At 40.2% G+C, this 16669-nt stretch overlaps 1 protein-coding gene across 2 annotated transcripts in view; it reads right to left on the bottom strand.

The window, feature by feature from the left end:
* Nucleotides 1–615: 615 nt before the first annotated feature.
* lrch4 (leucine-rich repeats and calponin homology (CH) domain containing 4) overlaps nt 616–16669 on the bottom strand; it is an 83620-nt gene continuing 67566 nt past the window's right edge. The window contains exons 17-18 of one of the 2 annotated variants that reach the window (XM_033609126.2): nt 16434–16511; nt 616–928 (exon numbers count right to left, since the gene is read on the bottom strand). In XM_033609126.2, coding sequence (XP_033465017.1) covers nt 779–928; nt 16434–16511 — 228 coding nt within the window. In that variant the 3' untranslated portion in view covers nt 616–778. Of the gene's footprint in view, nt 929–11093; nt 16089–16433; nt 16512–16669 lie in introns of those variants that run through there. The other variant, XM_033609125.2, reaches the window with a different exon arrangement.

Below are 16669 nucleotides of genomic sequence, written 5' to 3'. Positions count from 1 at the left end.
ATTTTGATAGTCCAAAAAACGCCTAAAATATAAAACAACAAATTCCTGCACATTGTGTTCAAAACAGACAGTCTTTCATATCTTGACCAAATACAGTCAGATTACCACAACACTTTTGCTAATTGTGTTCCATGGCCCGATGAGGGTTTGTGCAAAATTTGGTGCAAATCGGCCAATAGGTGGCGCTCTGGTGGCAGTCTAATTAGTGTGAATGGAAGTAAATTGAAAAATCTTCAAATCCTCTTCAAAACTCATGGACTTTCAGCCTCTTCTTGTCCCTCATACTTTGAGCTAGAGACACCATGTCAACTTTCAAAGAGTCAGAAGACCTTGAACTATTGGGCATGTATTCAGCTTCTACTTTTTGGAAAAATACATATGTGGGTTGGGTGCCTACCTGTATACTGGAAATGTAAGTAAGAGATAACGTTTATTTTTTTATTTATTACAGCGGACAAGACTTCTAGGTGCACGCCCCCCGACGGCAGCATGCCCCTGACGCGCATGGACTGCGAGGGCCCATTCATCGCTGCTTGCAGCTTTAATTTAAATTATTATTCCTTTAATTGTGTAATTTCATCTTAACTGTGAGACATGAAAAAAGACACAGCAAAGTCATTTACACAAGTCTTTTTATTGTTACCATGTCTCTGATCATTGGACGAAGTATGCCTACCTGTAAAGTTAATGTAATGAACATGTTAAATATAAGGCATGTTAAAAACAAACACTGTTCCTGAGATGGATCTCTTTGGGGTGATACTGTTAAATCTATGTGCTAGCATTGTGTTGAGCTAGCAGCACCCGACGCTTCCTGTCTGGGGACCCGCTGGGCGCTGTCAGCCAGGTCAACCAATGCCTGGACGGTTTGGGCCAGGCGACTCAGCCCCTCGTCCTCTGTGATGAGTTGAGGGGAACACAAGGTATCCTGTGAAGGGAGGAAGAGAGGAGTGAGCAGATGCAGGAAAGATACATATATATGTATTTGGCATAAATCTGACATTGTTCTAAATATTTAGTTGGACCCTGTTATTGGTAATTTGCAGATTTAATAATGATAATCTCCAACATCCAACGATGTTGCTGTCTACTGTCAGTGAGGAAGTCCATGAATATGCATTAACACTATGGTCACACATTCTGTTGCTTTATTTCATTTGCCCTTTCAAACATGGTGAAGCTGCTACTTTTCTGGAGTGTTAGCCAGGCACGTGCACACAGAGACAGATATCCTGTTGCCCTCTGATTAGAAAAGTGCCCAAGACCTTTTTTCTGTTTCTTTTAATAATTTTACAGTTCAGCATTTAAACATGGCCCATGGTATCCATTCTCAGTTAAAAGCATGTTGTATATCCAATAACTGCATTTGAGTCAAGCCCCTGACCCTCTCTCTTTAACTTCCCCTGTCACAGTCACCACAGTTAACAAACACAAATTGAGCGCCCTGCAGAGCAGCATCCATGTCTCTCTATACTGCCTTCATAACAGCCAGGTAATGACAGTATTTGCCCTGAGCTTGGTATTGTTTGTCACTGTTGTGAAATTAATCAACAATAATTACATCTACAATACAATCAGCTTAAATTAGGCAATGGCCCACCATTAAGCTGAACAACAAAGCTAGTCTGGTGTAAAGTCACACCATCTCCCTCCAACTCTCTGGTTGATTGGGGACCAGCAGCTGCCTGTGATGACCAACGACAGACGAAGGAACTGCTTTCCCACTTCCACGTGCCTTTATAAACCAAAACTCAACTTGAAACATTGTTTACATCTCCCATACCGTGGCTTTGATAATTCATTTAGATATATCCAATATGCGTTTTGGTGCTGCACGAACGTGCCATAGGCAAAGAGTACAGAGGAGTGCAAAGCCGCAGCCCAATTTAGTGTTGTACAGCATGTGTACAGATTACAAAAATAATAATGAGGGTGTTCCTTAGAGAGCTTAAGAGACAATGTTGGTAGCATGACTGGATTAAACTTGTATATCACTCCATATCCATCCATCCATTCATTTTCATCCGCTTATCCAAGGCCAGGTCACGGGGGAGTAGGCGAAGCAAAGCACCCAGATGTCCCTCTCCCCAGCAACGCAAGGCTGAGACTAGCCCCATCATGAAGGAAACTAATTTCAGCTGCTTGTATCCGCGATCTCATTCTTTCGGTCACTACCCAGAGCTCATGACCATAGGTCAGGTTTGGGACATGGATGGACCAGTAAATTCAAAGCTTTGCCTTCTGGCTCAGCTCTCTCTTCACCACGATGGACCGGCGCAGCACCTGCATCACTGCAGAAGCCGACCCATCTCATGCTCCATTCTGTCCTCACTTGTGAACAAGACCCTGAGATACTTGAACTCCCTGATTAAGGCACTAACTCTCCCCTAACCCAGAGGGGGCAATCCACTGGTTTCCGGCAGAGAACCATGGCCTCTATCGACAAAAACTGTAATTTTACTTTGCTGGACACAGGAGCTGCTGGTCTACTGCTGCCTCAATTACCTTGTTTGTTTGAGTTATTGTGTGACAGCTAGGTAAAATTAATGTATTGGAGTCTGGCTCTTAACAGAGCATAGATAAGTTTCACTTAAAGTTTAGTTCCCTGTCGGAAGGGATGTCTGTTTGGGAAGTAGTGAGCATAAGACTGGATTAATTAAACTTTGGTTATACTCCAGTTGTGTGAGAGTTTGTTTTAATATAATTTTACTGTTGTTAAACATGGCCTCCTAGGACTTTAATTCGTCAAGAATTTTCTCTGGTTTTGGATTCTTTGTTGACAGTGGAGGAGTGCGAGAAAATCTAGGTTTTCTCGATGTATTCAACATAACACAGGCTGAGTAATTGATATCCAAATGGTCATCTGGGGCGTGAAGTATTCCTTTCACCTGTTAGGAGAGGAGCAGTACTTTGCTGTAGGGCATGCACTGGCACTCCTGACACCCACGTACAGCCATTCAGCCTTAGTTGGTCGGTGTGTTTTTGAACTTTATGTTAGGCTACAGTTGGGTAAATATGTCCTGACTCCAACTTTGTATTTAAAGTGAGACTGTAACTTTTGCTGAGCCTCAGTTGACAATGACAGGATAATGGAGTACGAAAGAGTGGCAGACAGTGAGCCACACTGCTAACCACAAATTCAACCCAGACTTAATGCCATAAGAATCATTTGACAGATGCTGTAATTCCATTAAAGCAGCTTGGGACTTTAAAATATATCAAATAAAGTATAAATCATATTCATCTTTTTTTTTTGATCTCCTGTGATTATTAATCTGCTGTGGTCCAAACTAGATATCAAAGCTCTAACCCTAACCTTGGCGCTGAAGTAATCTTTAGGCTACAATCTGTGAAGTGTAATAGATGATTTTCCTCTAAACTGTGATGTGTGAATATAGAAAGGCCAACCTGGTGGTAAGGAGTTAACACATTTATAAGACATTCTGTAGCAAAGCATGCCATTTCAATCTTCTATATGGTGGATATCACAAACATCCACACAGCCTGTCAAATCCTGAGTGTTTATTGCCTCCAGGGCTGGTGGGAAAACCCATTAAACCAGACTTCCTTTCACTATTCTTTGGAACAAGCAACCAGGCGCATCAATATCTAAACAACATACTCACTTACACTATACAAGAGGAGAGCTGTGATGTTTAAAGCAAAAGCAAGATCTGTGATCTGAATTATAATGAAGTGTTTCTGTCTTTCAAACCATGCAGTCATGAATTCTTAGTCTTAGTGAATGCCTCATGTTACAGTAACCTGGGCCGTGTTCACCACACCAGGCTCAACTAATCCAGGCTAACTTGATTTTAGCCAGCTAAAATGATCTTGTTCATTTTTAACCAGCTAACTTGGCTCCGTGAGCAGTTTGAGGTGTGATGAACTTAATCTGAATAAGCAGCACACTCTTCCAGCCTGAGTAGAGAGTTGAAACCACCATCAGCATGACATCCATGTAGTACAGTAATCTTACTGACCCTGACACCAAGAGAACTGAAGAAGTGTCCAGATACACTACAAGCAACAACAACATCCAGGGAGCCTATTGAGCCCTAGCTGAGCCAAAGCCATGACTTGCTATTGCTCTGAGGCCTAGTCCACACGGACCCGTGTACTTCTGAAACCAAAGTTTTCCGGGCTCCTGTTTCCAAAAAAAATTCATCCACACGAGTGATGCGATAAAAAATACAATATCCACACGGAACCGCAAAACCCGATACCAAGTGATGTAATACACATGCCAAAGCAGTAGATGGCCATGTAACTTCTAATGGAAAGGCCATTTTAACCAATCAGAAGTCAGAGTCAATACCAGAATAGGGAAGTGCGGAAAATAAACACAACCCGATCCACAAAAATAGTGTAACCTACTTCAACAGCAGAGGCGCCTGAACGACCAACTACACTACCACGAAAGCAGTGATGGGCCTGCCAACGGAGGTCCGACCCTGCCGGATCCAAAACCTCCGTAGTCTTTGCTGCTGCTCTACAACAAGACATAATTCCAGCGCATTTAATGTTTGCATTCAATAATCTTGCAACAATTGTGTATTTTTCTACTTTATTGTAATGGTATTTTAAGAGCATTGCTTGTGTTATATTTAAATTGTTGCCTAATAAATACAAATGTACTGTAGTATGTGTCACATGGTCTTCTTTGTCTTTTAAGTGAAAGCTGTAAATGTGTTAGTATGACTAAGTATGTAACTTGTATGCTGCTGGTTGGCTATTGTTATCCTAAAGCCAGAACTATTTACAGTTTAACAGTGAGCATATTGAGGTTTAAAGGGCGCTTAAAACACAGTGGTGGTGAAAAGACATTCAGAACTGGTTGAGGTGAAAGCTTTTTCACTGGCTATTTTAATATGTTGATTGAATGGGTACATTTAGACTGCATTTCTCTGGGATTTGCAATATTGATTTTCAACAGAGCAAATTGGATGTGATTTCTTGGTTAGGCTCCAAAATGACAATAGACTATAATTTGCACACTGTACAGGATGAAAAATCTCACTATTGCAAATCCTGCTGAAATATGGTCTAAATGTGAATGTTCAAAACATCAGATAGTTGATGAAAAACATTTCACTTTTGAATCTTTTCTGGATGTATTTTCACTGGTGACCATTATTGTTTTTTAGCTGTCTTCTCAATGGTAAAATGCTCACTGAGGTGATGCAACCTTTCATACTTTTTGTGGCTTAAATGACAAATTCTTATCAAAATGTCAGATATCATAATACTCATGACTGGAGATTTACACATGACTAAATAAAATGGGTTTCACCACACAAACTAGTCGCCAAAGATTTACATTTTTCCATGAAAGCAAATAACTATGTTTAACTATGTGTAACAGGGTCAATTATACTGCAGTAATATGTGTCAAATGTACATTTGTAATGTTGGGTATTATAATTCTGCAAAATTTGCTTCAGTTGTTATTACCTGACACACTTAGGCCTCTGTACTCAACATGTGGAACGTTTGATAACCAGTTTCTGTACCCCTATGTTCACCTTTGGGGGCACCCCACCAAGTGTAACCAGTGAACTCTAGTGATGTCAAAGTGGCAAAAAAACAAAATCCTCCGTCACACACTACCACACAACCTCTTGCCCCTCTCCCACAGAGCACAACAGCAGAAGGGGCCGCCATGTTACATTCAATTAAGCACAATGAAACACAGAAAACATACCTGACACCAGGTGGCAATAAAAAAATCCTCCATCATACACATCCATACAAATTCCAGCCCCTTCACAAAGTAAGCAACACAAGATTATGTTTGCATAAAATTAACTTGTAAACACAGCTTAATAGCTCTAAAACAGGGAAATTACCAAAAGTACAATGCGGCCTTGCCTCTCCCCTTTTGCTGTTGTGCTCTGTGGGAGAAGTAAGCAACATTGCACTTATGGTAATTTCCGTGTTTTAGCACTATTAAGCTATTTTAATTGAATGTAACGTGGCGGCCCATTTTGCAGTTGTGCTCTGTGGGAGAGGGGCTGGAGTTTGTATGGTTGTGTATGACAGAGGATTTTGTTTTTGCCACTTGTTGTCAGGAGAGGAATAAATGGAGATCGTCTCCAAAGATATCCACGGTCTGGGCCTCTTTATATCTACACAACGCAGACATCACTAGAGTTCACCGGTTACATATACATCTTTAAACTTTACAGTTACAGATCTTCATCTCCCCCTTCATCTCATCTCATCATCACCATTACCACCACCAGCGTCTTGACTCCATGGGGGGGACCCTAATCTATTACGTCTTTACCACCCTCCTGGTAAAGATGACATCACGATGGGATCTAATCGCCAAATACTTTTCACATTTCTCAAACTTATGTGCCCATGTAAATAAATATTCTTTTCTCTCAAAACGAGTCTCTCCTGATTGAAATATTCACAGAGAAATCTGCTTCAAATTCATCCAAATCGTTTGTTTTATATAAACATCCTGAAGTTATTGCATCCGATATTTCTCTTCATTGTACAGTTTATCAGCTGTTTGTACTGGTATTGCTCTGCATTAAATATAATATGAAATATCCATATAATATGTCACATAGTCAGGTGTCAGTAGTTTCCTCAAAGATAGAAAGGGGTCCCTTAAGGAAAAGAGGTTGCTGCTACTGCTGTATTGTGTAGCCTAATTTCTTTTGGTGCCCATAACAAAAGACGTCTTTTCTATCTGAAAATGACTTCATGTCTGGGGTTTAGTTTAAAAACTCCTGATGCAGCTGACTGTGAACAAGCTGCATTTGCAGGTTTGGGCTTCAGGGCTTGTTGCTCTGACAAAAGCTCCATTTAAACTTCAAACCATCTTTGAAGCACTGGAAAGCCAGTCAAATCATCACCAGTCAAATCAAGCTGCACACTCACTGAAGAACAGGTCCCAGGTTCACCTCAGTCTGCAACTGAAATCTCACTTTGATCTCATGACATTCACCAGTGATCATCTCCAGCATAATAAAACAGGAAGTAGTTGTCACATGATGCAGTATGTTGGCTTCACATAACTGTCCAAGCATAGAACAGACAATATCTCAAGGAGTGTCTGCTTTAATAGATAACGAAATATAAGTATTTATAAAGTCAGCCTCTCAGTTACCACCATCACAACCCTATTCACTGATGGCTCATTCATCACCTTTAAGCTCATGTAACAAATGTATCCGAGCACTTAAGTATAGTAACTGAAACACTTTCCTCATCATGACACATCATTTTACTACTAATGGACAAACCAGAAATGTACAAGTTTGTCTAAACTCAGCTGATTCCATACAGAAGAACTCACACACTGCACCACATGGGATTTAAGGGATAATAATAAATGTCCTGAGTGTCCGGCTCTAACAGATGACTACTGTCAGACTCACTGGCTCTGTGCATCAGTTCAGTCCTGCTGCTCTCAACTGTTAGAGGTCATCAACAAACTGTCCACATCCTCAGCACATCCCTCCTCTGCACACTTCACATCACACCTCACTCCACTGAGACAAACAGCTGAGACTATAATAATCAATTTTAAATACACAACTACATTATTCACCAGATATTGTTAACATGTTAACAAACATGAGAAAATGCTGTTTCTTAATATAAAAAAAGAAAAATGTGACTTGAATGTGGGCTGATGAGACTCAACATGCATTAGAGTCAAGTATGACAGAGTCTCATTGAGAGGGACAGTTCACATTTTCTTCTAACCTCTAGTGCTATTGTTTGGAGATATCAGCTGTAAAGATGTCTGCCTTCGCTCCAGTATAATGGAACTAGATGGCACTCAGCTTGTGGTGCTAAATGCGCCAGAAAAATACATTTGGAAAACTCAACAGCAATGTGTCTTTCCAGAAATCATGACCCGGTTAAAACAATTCGCACAAGTGAATTATATGTACAGTCAATGTAAAGACGCGATAAGTCACAAAGCTCTGCTGGGTGGCGCGATGGACATGGTGGATGTAATGGATGCGACACAAATGATGCAAAATATGCTGTGCAGGTTAAGTGAGTAGTGCGATTTTGCGTCATATGGTTTTTGGCAAGAGTTGAAAAAATCTGGACTTCAGTGAACAATTCATGCCGCGATAGCCAATCAGCACTAAGATTCTCTGGGGACGTATGACGCGGAGGACGTATCAGTGGAAGTTAATTCACGGATTCAGCAATTTCATGCGCATGTTAGTGTTAGTTATTCACGCATATGACATGAGTCAACACACGAGTAACACAACTCAAAAATTCACATCTCCTTTGGTGTGAACACAACATAACGTTAGCTAGCTCAGTGGTGCTAGGTGAGTAAGCAGCAGACGCACGTTTCCTTTTGCACAGTGCGACACATCCTCATACAACAGTTTGAATATCTAAAGACTTTGTGGACGTGAATGTCGTTTACTTAACACAAAAGTTAGCTCAGCTTTAGGAAACGGAACATGGTGACAACATACCTTAAAATAACTCAAAGTTCACTTGGTTTCACACAGTTTTAAACACTGGTCCTGCATTGTTTGACCCATCCACCACCCCAACCTGCCTCCTTAAGGCTCATTTATACTTCCTTAGATCCATCTGTTTCAAACGATATAAATGTCACTGCCTTCATACTTCCATGCGTCCTTTATGGAAGCATATATACAGCCAATAGATGGCACTAGAGGGCAGAGTCAAAGGTTTCACACAACAACAAACAAAGTGGCGTTGGAGGTTGTAATATTGTACCTATCAACGGATGCGGCATAGTAGATGGTAGTGGTGGCCATTATAAACATACTGATTTGTTCCGTTCTACCATTATTTAAATTTCTTCCTTGTCTCCTAAGGTCGCATCTCACTTGAACTATACTACACTGCTTTCATGATCTCCGATGGTACTGCTCCGTTTCTTCCGATCCATAAGCTTTCAGAAAATGTGCGCTAATATGGACAAAATGAACGCAGAGTATTGACAGAAGGCTGTCCATCTCTGTCTCCATATCAAACGTTGAGCATCGGTGAGCCCTTGGACCAACTTTCTTTACACCACTTCCTTCTTTACTGCCATCAGTGCATTGGTCACGTGATTGCAGCCTTCCCGATTACTTTTTACATGAAATTACTGACTCATGATTACATGAGTTACATATGCACTGTGATACATCACTTTTTGATTTCTGGAAAGAGACACTGAGGTTGAGTTTTTCAAATGTATTTTTTTATTTTTTTTTTGGAGCTTTGACCGCCACAAGCAGAGTGCCATCTAGCTCCATTATACTGGAGGGAAGGCAGACATCTCTAACGCTCGGCAACTCACACCAGAATCCTGCACCGAATCGGGTAACTGACAGGTAACCTGCAAAAATCTGTGTAATGGGTAAAAATATGTATGTATATATATATATAAATTCAAGGGTATGGGCAAAGGTAAAAATTAACCAGATTTACATGGTTTTTAGACAAAGAAATTAATATCAACAATCAAATGTAGCTTTGTTTCTGTCTTGCTGAGATAATTTGCTCTAAGCATGCTTTATTTTGTTGGAGAACTCTTGACTCATTTGTAGCTCCACAATAATCACACAGCTGACGCCTGCTGCAGTGGGTGAGTCAGATGGGCCCGTGGATTGTCCTCAGTGACCCCTGAAAACCCTCAGAGGAACCAACTCACCCACAGAAACATTTCTGAGTACGTCTCTGAGGTTAAATCTGCATATAATGAGTGCTGCTGACTCTGTAGTGATTACTGGATTACCTGGTGAACCTTAAAGTCTGACTAAACACAGGAAATGTAAATAATGACACCTGACAATGCACACTGGCAGCAGGCTGTGGGCTGAAGGGATGCACGGAGGAAAAATCAGAGATGTGACAGCACTCTTTATTGACTCTCCTCCGTGTGAATGGTGCAGTACAAACCTACAGGCTGATTTCTCCTCTGCTCTGACCTTGGCTCAAACACACTCACCTGCTCCAACATGAGCCAGCTGGAGTTTATGATGGTTAAACCTGCTGTTTGGAGAGCACACAGGAGCTTTTGGAAGAGGTTAAAGCACAGGGCACAGTGGACATCAGGATATCTGCATGCCTGCTCACTATGTCGCCACATTTCAGCACTTTTAATGAGTTGTGAAAGTGACTTAAAGCTGTTCATCATATTCTGTTAACCCCATCCTGTACTGATCTGAGAGTGGATGTGCATGATTTACTAAATGTTGTGTCCTTAATATGATATGAAGTCTGGTGTTATTCTGTATTTTTGATATGATTAGTTTGTTGTTTACTGTCAACAAATCCCATGAACAAATAACTGAACGGTACATTCAGACAGGGCTCCAATTTCAGGAGTGCGCTCTTGCACACAGAATGAGTATTTCTGAATGCACCACTCGCATTATCTTCCTCTATTGCCTAAAACAAGCCAATAGAACTTGCTAGCTAGCGCTAGCTGATGTCTGTGGACAATTCTTTTGCCTCCAGCTACGCTCCACCCACCAAAATGTCATACTATTTACTGACAGTAAAAGGGTCTATTTAATGACTTTTTAAGGCCTTATATTTATTACACTGAATTTAAGACACTTTAAGACTTTTTTATGGACACCCGGGCAAATGATAGGCAGCCTACAGATGGATCTAACAGGATGTAAATATTTTTGACTTCCTGTTTATTCTTTGAGGGCTGCGAGTAACTGTCTGATTCATGTGAACTTTCCAGGCAAGAAGCAGTTCACCTCCGATGAGCCTGATACTTGTTAGTAGATCCACTCACTGATAGTTGTTCAGCACATGGGATATAATGACATGAAAAATATAAAATATAGAATATCACCAGACTCATCCTTTAATCAGCATTAATTTGAAATTTAAATTTAACTTGCCTCACGTTAGTTTGACAAGAAATAATGTCATAGGTCACGTGATGAAAACAGAACTAAATCAACATCCTTTGAAGAACGTGACGCAGCTGAAAGCTCCATAGGAAGCTAGTAAGTTGGCCTTGAGTGAATTTTTTGCGCAGATGCAGATACCCTGATCACATTCAAGTTCTTGGCTGATTCAGCAAAAGCACAACAGCAGGCAAGCAGACAACAGCACATGGACAAAGTTGGTTTTTAATAATTTCTTTACAGCGGGAGACAGAAAAATTTTACATATAGATTTATATACTCAAAAATGATTCTTAATAATACAAGGGTATCATATAAATATAAAGTACAACTGTATTTCTGTTCGGCTAACATATGAAAGAATATAGCTCGGTCTAAGCCAGTGAATGAATGACTGTTTGTTGCTTATCCAGTTTCATTTATAAAATATACATTTGGAATTGAAACAGTACAACATTTCATCTTAACAGCAGGCGAATAAAAAACTTGGGACACAGGACGGGAGGTTTTTACAGTGGACATTCTGACCTCTTGATAAACAGCAGACATGAACATGGACTGGACAGTGGACTAAAATAACCAGTGTGCTGTGCACCTCGTTAAAATAAATCAAGATATAAAACTATATTGCTTTTCAACAGAATGGCTTTTTTTATTTGGGACCCCAAAGTGTTTAATACATAAAAAGACAGTATGAAATAAATATTCATGAAGATATTTTAGGATATATTGAAACCAAACTTACTGTCATGAAATGCTTTTTCAGAATTTTTAAATGAACTGGTTTACATGAGTTTATTTTTATTGTAGAAACTTATTTCAAAAGTACAGTTGTTATCTGGTCGGAGCAAGTTATTATCTTGTGGGAACATATTATTATCCATGGGAACAAGTTATTGTCTTTTGGGGACAAATAATTATCTGTGGGAACAAGTTATTATCTTGTCAGAACATATTTCTTTCTGTGGAAACAAGTTATTATTTTGTGGGAACAACTTATAATCTTGTGGGAACTAGATAATATCTTGTGGGAACATTTTATTATCTGTGGGAACAAGTTATCATTTTGTGGGAAACAACTTATATTCTTGTGGGAACATTTTATTATTTTGTGGGAACTAGTTTATATCTTGTGGGGACATGTTATCATCTGTGGGAACGAGTTACCATTTTGTGGGAACACGTAATTATTTTGTTGGAAAAAGTTATTATTTTGTGGGGACTAGTTATTATCTTGTGGGAACATGTCATAATCCATGGGAACAAGTAACCAACTGTGGGAATATGTTTTCTGTGGGAACAGGTTATTTTGTTACCTTTTTGAAACAAGTTAATATCTTATGGGAACCAGTAATTATTTGTTGAAAAAGATATCATCTTGTGGGAACAATTTATTATCTTGTGGGAACGAGTTATTGTTTTGTAGGAACATGTAATTATCCGTGGGAACAAGTTATTATGTTGTTCAATCAGGTTATTACATCTGCGAACAAGTTATCATCTTGTGGGACCAATTTATTATATTTGTAATCAGGTTAGTATCCCTGGGAACAAGTTATTTTCTTGCGCAAAGATAACAAGTTGAGCATAGAAAATAATTTTTTGGGGGGACTTTAGGGGTTCTTTACCAAAGTCTGTTTTATTCCTTGTCAAATTTTCCAGTGATACTTTTATTTCCCCGTACCTCTGAAACAAGGCAGCTGAACAACTGCTACATTGTGAAATAGAAGTTTCTATAATGTTAAAATAAACCAATAAAACTATTATGAAAATTAAAATGAAGAAATGACATTTCAAAACAATTGTTTAGTTTTTCTAATTAATTAATAATTGATGGATTCATTAGAATACCTTACACACTCTGTTTGTGTGATTAGTTATTTCATACTTACTCATTAATTTAATATTGAACTCTCTGGGGCCCATATTATAAAAGAAACAGTCTTTAAGAGTAGGGTTAGACCAACATACAGTTCACTCATATGGGGAAAATATCAGTACTGTTTACCTCTGATATTATTTCCCTCTCTTTCTAAACCTAAAGAAATAAAACCTCAGTTATTTCGTCCTTTAATATTTTGTATCTGAAGTCTTCCCTATGAATAAGTGATGCTGGTTGACTACTTTCAGTTGATTAATTTGAGTTTCAGTGGAAAGTTTAGCGAATCATTATGGTTTGGATGTAGTTTGAGGCCTTGGTAAGAGAAAGACAATGAATGATTAGAATTTTTTGGCCTTAAGCAGTTTGAATCCCAAAAATCTCACGACTGATATTAGCTTTCAAAGCCCACATCAGTCCAATCAGAATTCTAATCAGATTCCAATCTGTGTTTAGTTGCAGACATTGACCTTCTATGAGTAATAAGCCAGACACAGCGTGTGGTAGAAAGAGCAGAGGCCCTCTGATGCACTGTTAAATGTGTAGCCTCTAGGGAATCAATTATTTACCAATCAAATGAAGGGGAAAACTTTAAAACAATCAATGTTATTTTAACCCTGAATAATTGAATATTGATTACATCTAATTTATCTGTGTATGGGACTTAAAGCACACACATGGATTTCACAAAGCTTTATGAGGCTTTAAATCTATAGCCTTATAGGCTGAACCAAATTAGTGACGCCTCTGCTGTTTCACCTCAGACACAAAAAGAACCAAAAACAGAACAGAATCCAAAATAAATAAAAAAGCAATAATTTAATAGCCTGTTTACATTTATACAAACATGAAGTCAGCTGGTCAAACAGACCAGTGACAACGACAAAAAAGACTTTACACACACACAACCTCCTGAAGGGCTTTGTACCGTCTGGAGGGGGACTGATGCAGCGACATCGCCCCCTGCTGCTCACAGTTAGCACAGCAGACATCAAAATAAGAGCAGTCTTTGCGAGAGGTCTCAGTCAGTGTTCAGTAAGAGGCACTGTATCATCTGTCTCACTGTCACATCATCGTGTTCTGTAACATCCAGGTTCCACTTTGAACTAACTTGCATCTGTCTCAAGGCTAAAAATCACATTCACAGTTCAGTCACCAGCTTCTCTCTCTCAGGACCAGTGGTCTGCCTACAGACACACAGCTCTCAGAGGTAGAGCTGCTCTCAATGCACAAACTATCTCAGGTGAGTAGCGAGCAGAGCTAAAGAACCACAGGTGGCAGGTTGCAACTGTAATGGCGTTTCTCTGTTTTGGGCAGGAAGGGATTATTTATAACATAGGTCAATACGTAACAGGAGTCACACAACTCTGTGGTGTGGGTATTCTTGACTGCAATTTGCTGCCAAAAGTTAAACTATCTCCAACTTTTTGTTTGAGTGCACTTCACTGCAGAATCAAACGGCCTCAGCTCAGAGCTTGGTGTGTTTTTGGTGTCAGTCCAGCCAGATAAGGTCCTCTGGGACATCTAGTCAGAATTACCAACTTCAGCATTAAGGTAAGATATTAAATTGGTCTGCTGCCCTTCTGAGATTTATCACTGTTTCCAAATTCTATATTGTACACTAAAAAGCACACACTGTGCACTAATGTTAATGAAGTCTGTCTGTAAACTGTCAAGGATGTTTACAGACAGTTTGGAGAATCATTAAGCTGTTTGGCCCCTTTTTTCTCCAGATACGTCTGACTAACCTGATTGAATTTTTGTTTATCGTCTAGTGCCCTGTAGAGACTTCCTTTAGTCATGCCGCCATGTTTTCCAACCTCAGCTATATACCTGGTGAGTACAATGTTATTATAAAAGGTAAAACTCATGTCCAAAAACTCAAGTTGTCATAAACCCTAGTTTTACTATATTACACTTAAAAACTGCAGTCTTAGTCTGTTTGTTGGGATTTTATGTACAAGTATTTATCATTTCCCAATGTACTGTCGTTCATGCTGTGCTATATACATAACACAGAGTTCTGATATACTGTCAACTCCAAATGAATGCTAACATTGCTCGTATCACTTCATGTGGTGATAATGTCAGTTGTTATGTTACAACTTGGTGCACTGCCCCCAAGTGGCCAATAAAGATCAACTGACAGAGCTGTAAAACTATGCTTTCATACGCACATAAAGGCGACACTGCATATCCTGCAGTCGTTGTGCTGAGGAACTAACACCATGCATCTGCAAGATACAGCTGAGCATATGAATAGTGCAAAGTTCAGAGAGACACACATGGAGCTTGTTTCCACTGTGGTTTTTCTGTTGTTTGTCTCAATGTTAACAATACAGTAATCTCTATGAACAGGTATATAGGCCACATTAATATTCTCAGGGAAGATATTGAGGTGTTGGCAAGGAGTGACTGGCCTGCAGTCCCCAAGCAAGTACAGGAACACTGAAGCTCACGTTGCAGCTGCTTGTCTACTAGTGCATCGATAAAAAGGCAACACAAGGTATAGTACGTCATTGGGATTCAGCTGAGGGTGTGGTTCCTTTGCTCCGCCCATTCATGTCTCAACCAGTGAGATTGTTTCTGCCCGTGGAGCAGCTCTACCTCAGACAGTTAAAATACAGAATTCCCATCTCCTCCCAACATGCTGTGCGTTAAAGTGAAGGCTAAACTAGGCTAAGGCATGTCACTGCTCTCATGTAGTGTTTGTATCATTGTAGTGCTTCCTATTCCTCTAAAGGTCTAAATGAAGAGCTGTAGCTTCAGTGTGCTGTAGTGTATTCTGTGTGTTTGTTAAAGGTGCTCGGCTGCATGCTGTGTATGCTCTCTACCATCCATCTAGTGCAGCTGTGGTGGCTCACACACACTCTTATAACATCTGCTCTACAGTCATGGAGGGGGTGAGTGCTGAAAAACACATACACTGCAGAGTGTTGTCTGAGATGACAACTGTGTGAGCAGCTGTGCATGTTGGCCTCACACTCTGCAGCTATGACTGTGTGTATGTGTGCAGTAAGTGTGTAGAGCAGTTCAACGGACATTTGAATATGAAAGTACTGTGCGCTGCTCTTCTAGGTAAGCAGGTAGCAGTAGAGGACGTAGAGAAGGGCCATGGCCACACAGTAGAAGAGCAGGAAGTCTGTGGACAGCAGCGAGGAAGAGGAGGAGGAGGCTGACGACGATGACGACGAAGGTGAGGAGTGGCGAGGGGACTGGTCCTCCGCCGTCTCCCCCTCCTCAGTGGCCAGCACGGCTGTCACACAGCGCAGCACAGCGGGCAGCTTACACAGAAGCACATCAGAGCTCACACACATGTCCGTCTGGACAGAGACGGGGGACAGAACACACACAGGAGGAAGATACAAGTAGTTATATTGTTAAAACAAGGAGACAGAAAAGGACAAACAGAGTTAGGGTTGGACTGATATATGGGCCAGGTATTGGTTTTTAATTGACAATGTCCAGTTAAGCAGAAAAAGCCTCAAACAGCCCGATCAGTCCAACCCTGACGGGAATACTGCAGCAACAAATCTGAGCTGTAAGCACATGGAAAATTCCATTTCAACTATCTACGTCTTTATACAAGCTGTTACTGGGAACAACATGGAATTTAGATGTGTTCCAAAATATGCATGAGAACAGGACAGGAGAGTGAGAATCTTTACCTCAGGGACTCCCAGCTTGCGACAAGCAGCAATGAAGTTTTCCACGTTGAGTCGACACTTAGCTGAGCTCAGTTTTGGCTGAAAATGAGATCAGGAAACCACATGTAGGTAAACGATCGCTTTGCTTTGTATAAACATCTGTCATTAGTTGGGAAGTAGTGGGTTTCATTTCCTCAGCTGCATCATATTAAAACCTCCCTGCCTTGTGATCTCTTCTTGTTTTAATCTGCTGTTAA

This window comes from Epinephelus lanceolatus, chromosome 22, assembly GCF_041903045.1.
Source record: "Epinephelus lanceolatus isolate andai-2023 chromosome 22, ASM4190304v1, whole genome shotgun sequence".
Lineage (NCBI taxonomy): Eukaryota > Metazoa > Chordata > Actinopteri > Perciformes > Serranidae > Epinephelus > Epinephelus lanceolatus.
Note: the sequence above shows the minus strand (reverse complement) of the source record. Positions and strands in the feature narration are given on the sequence as shown.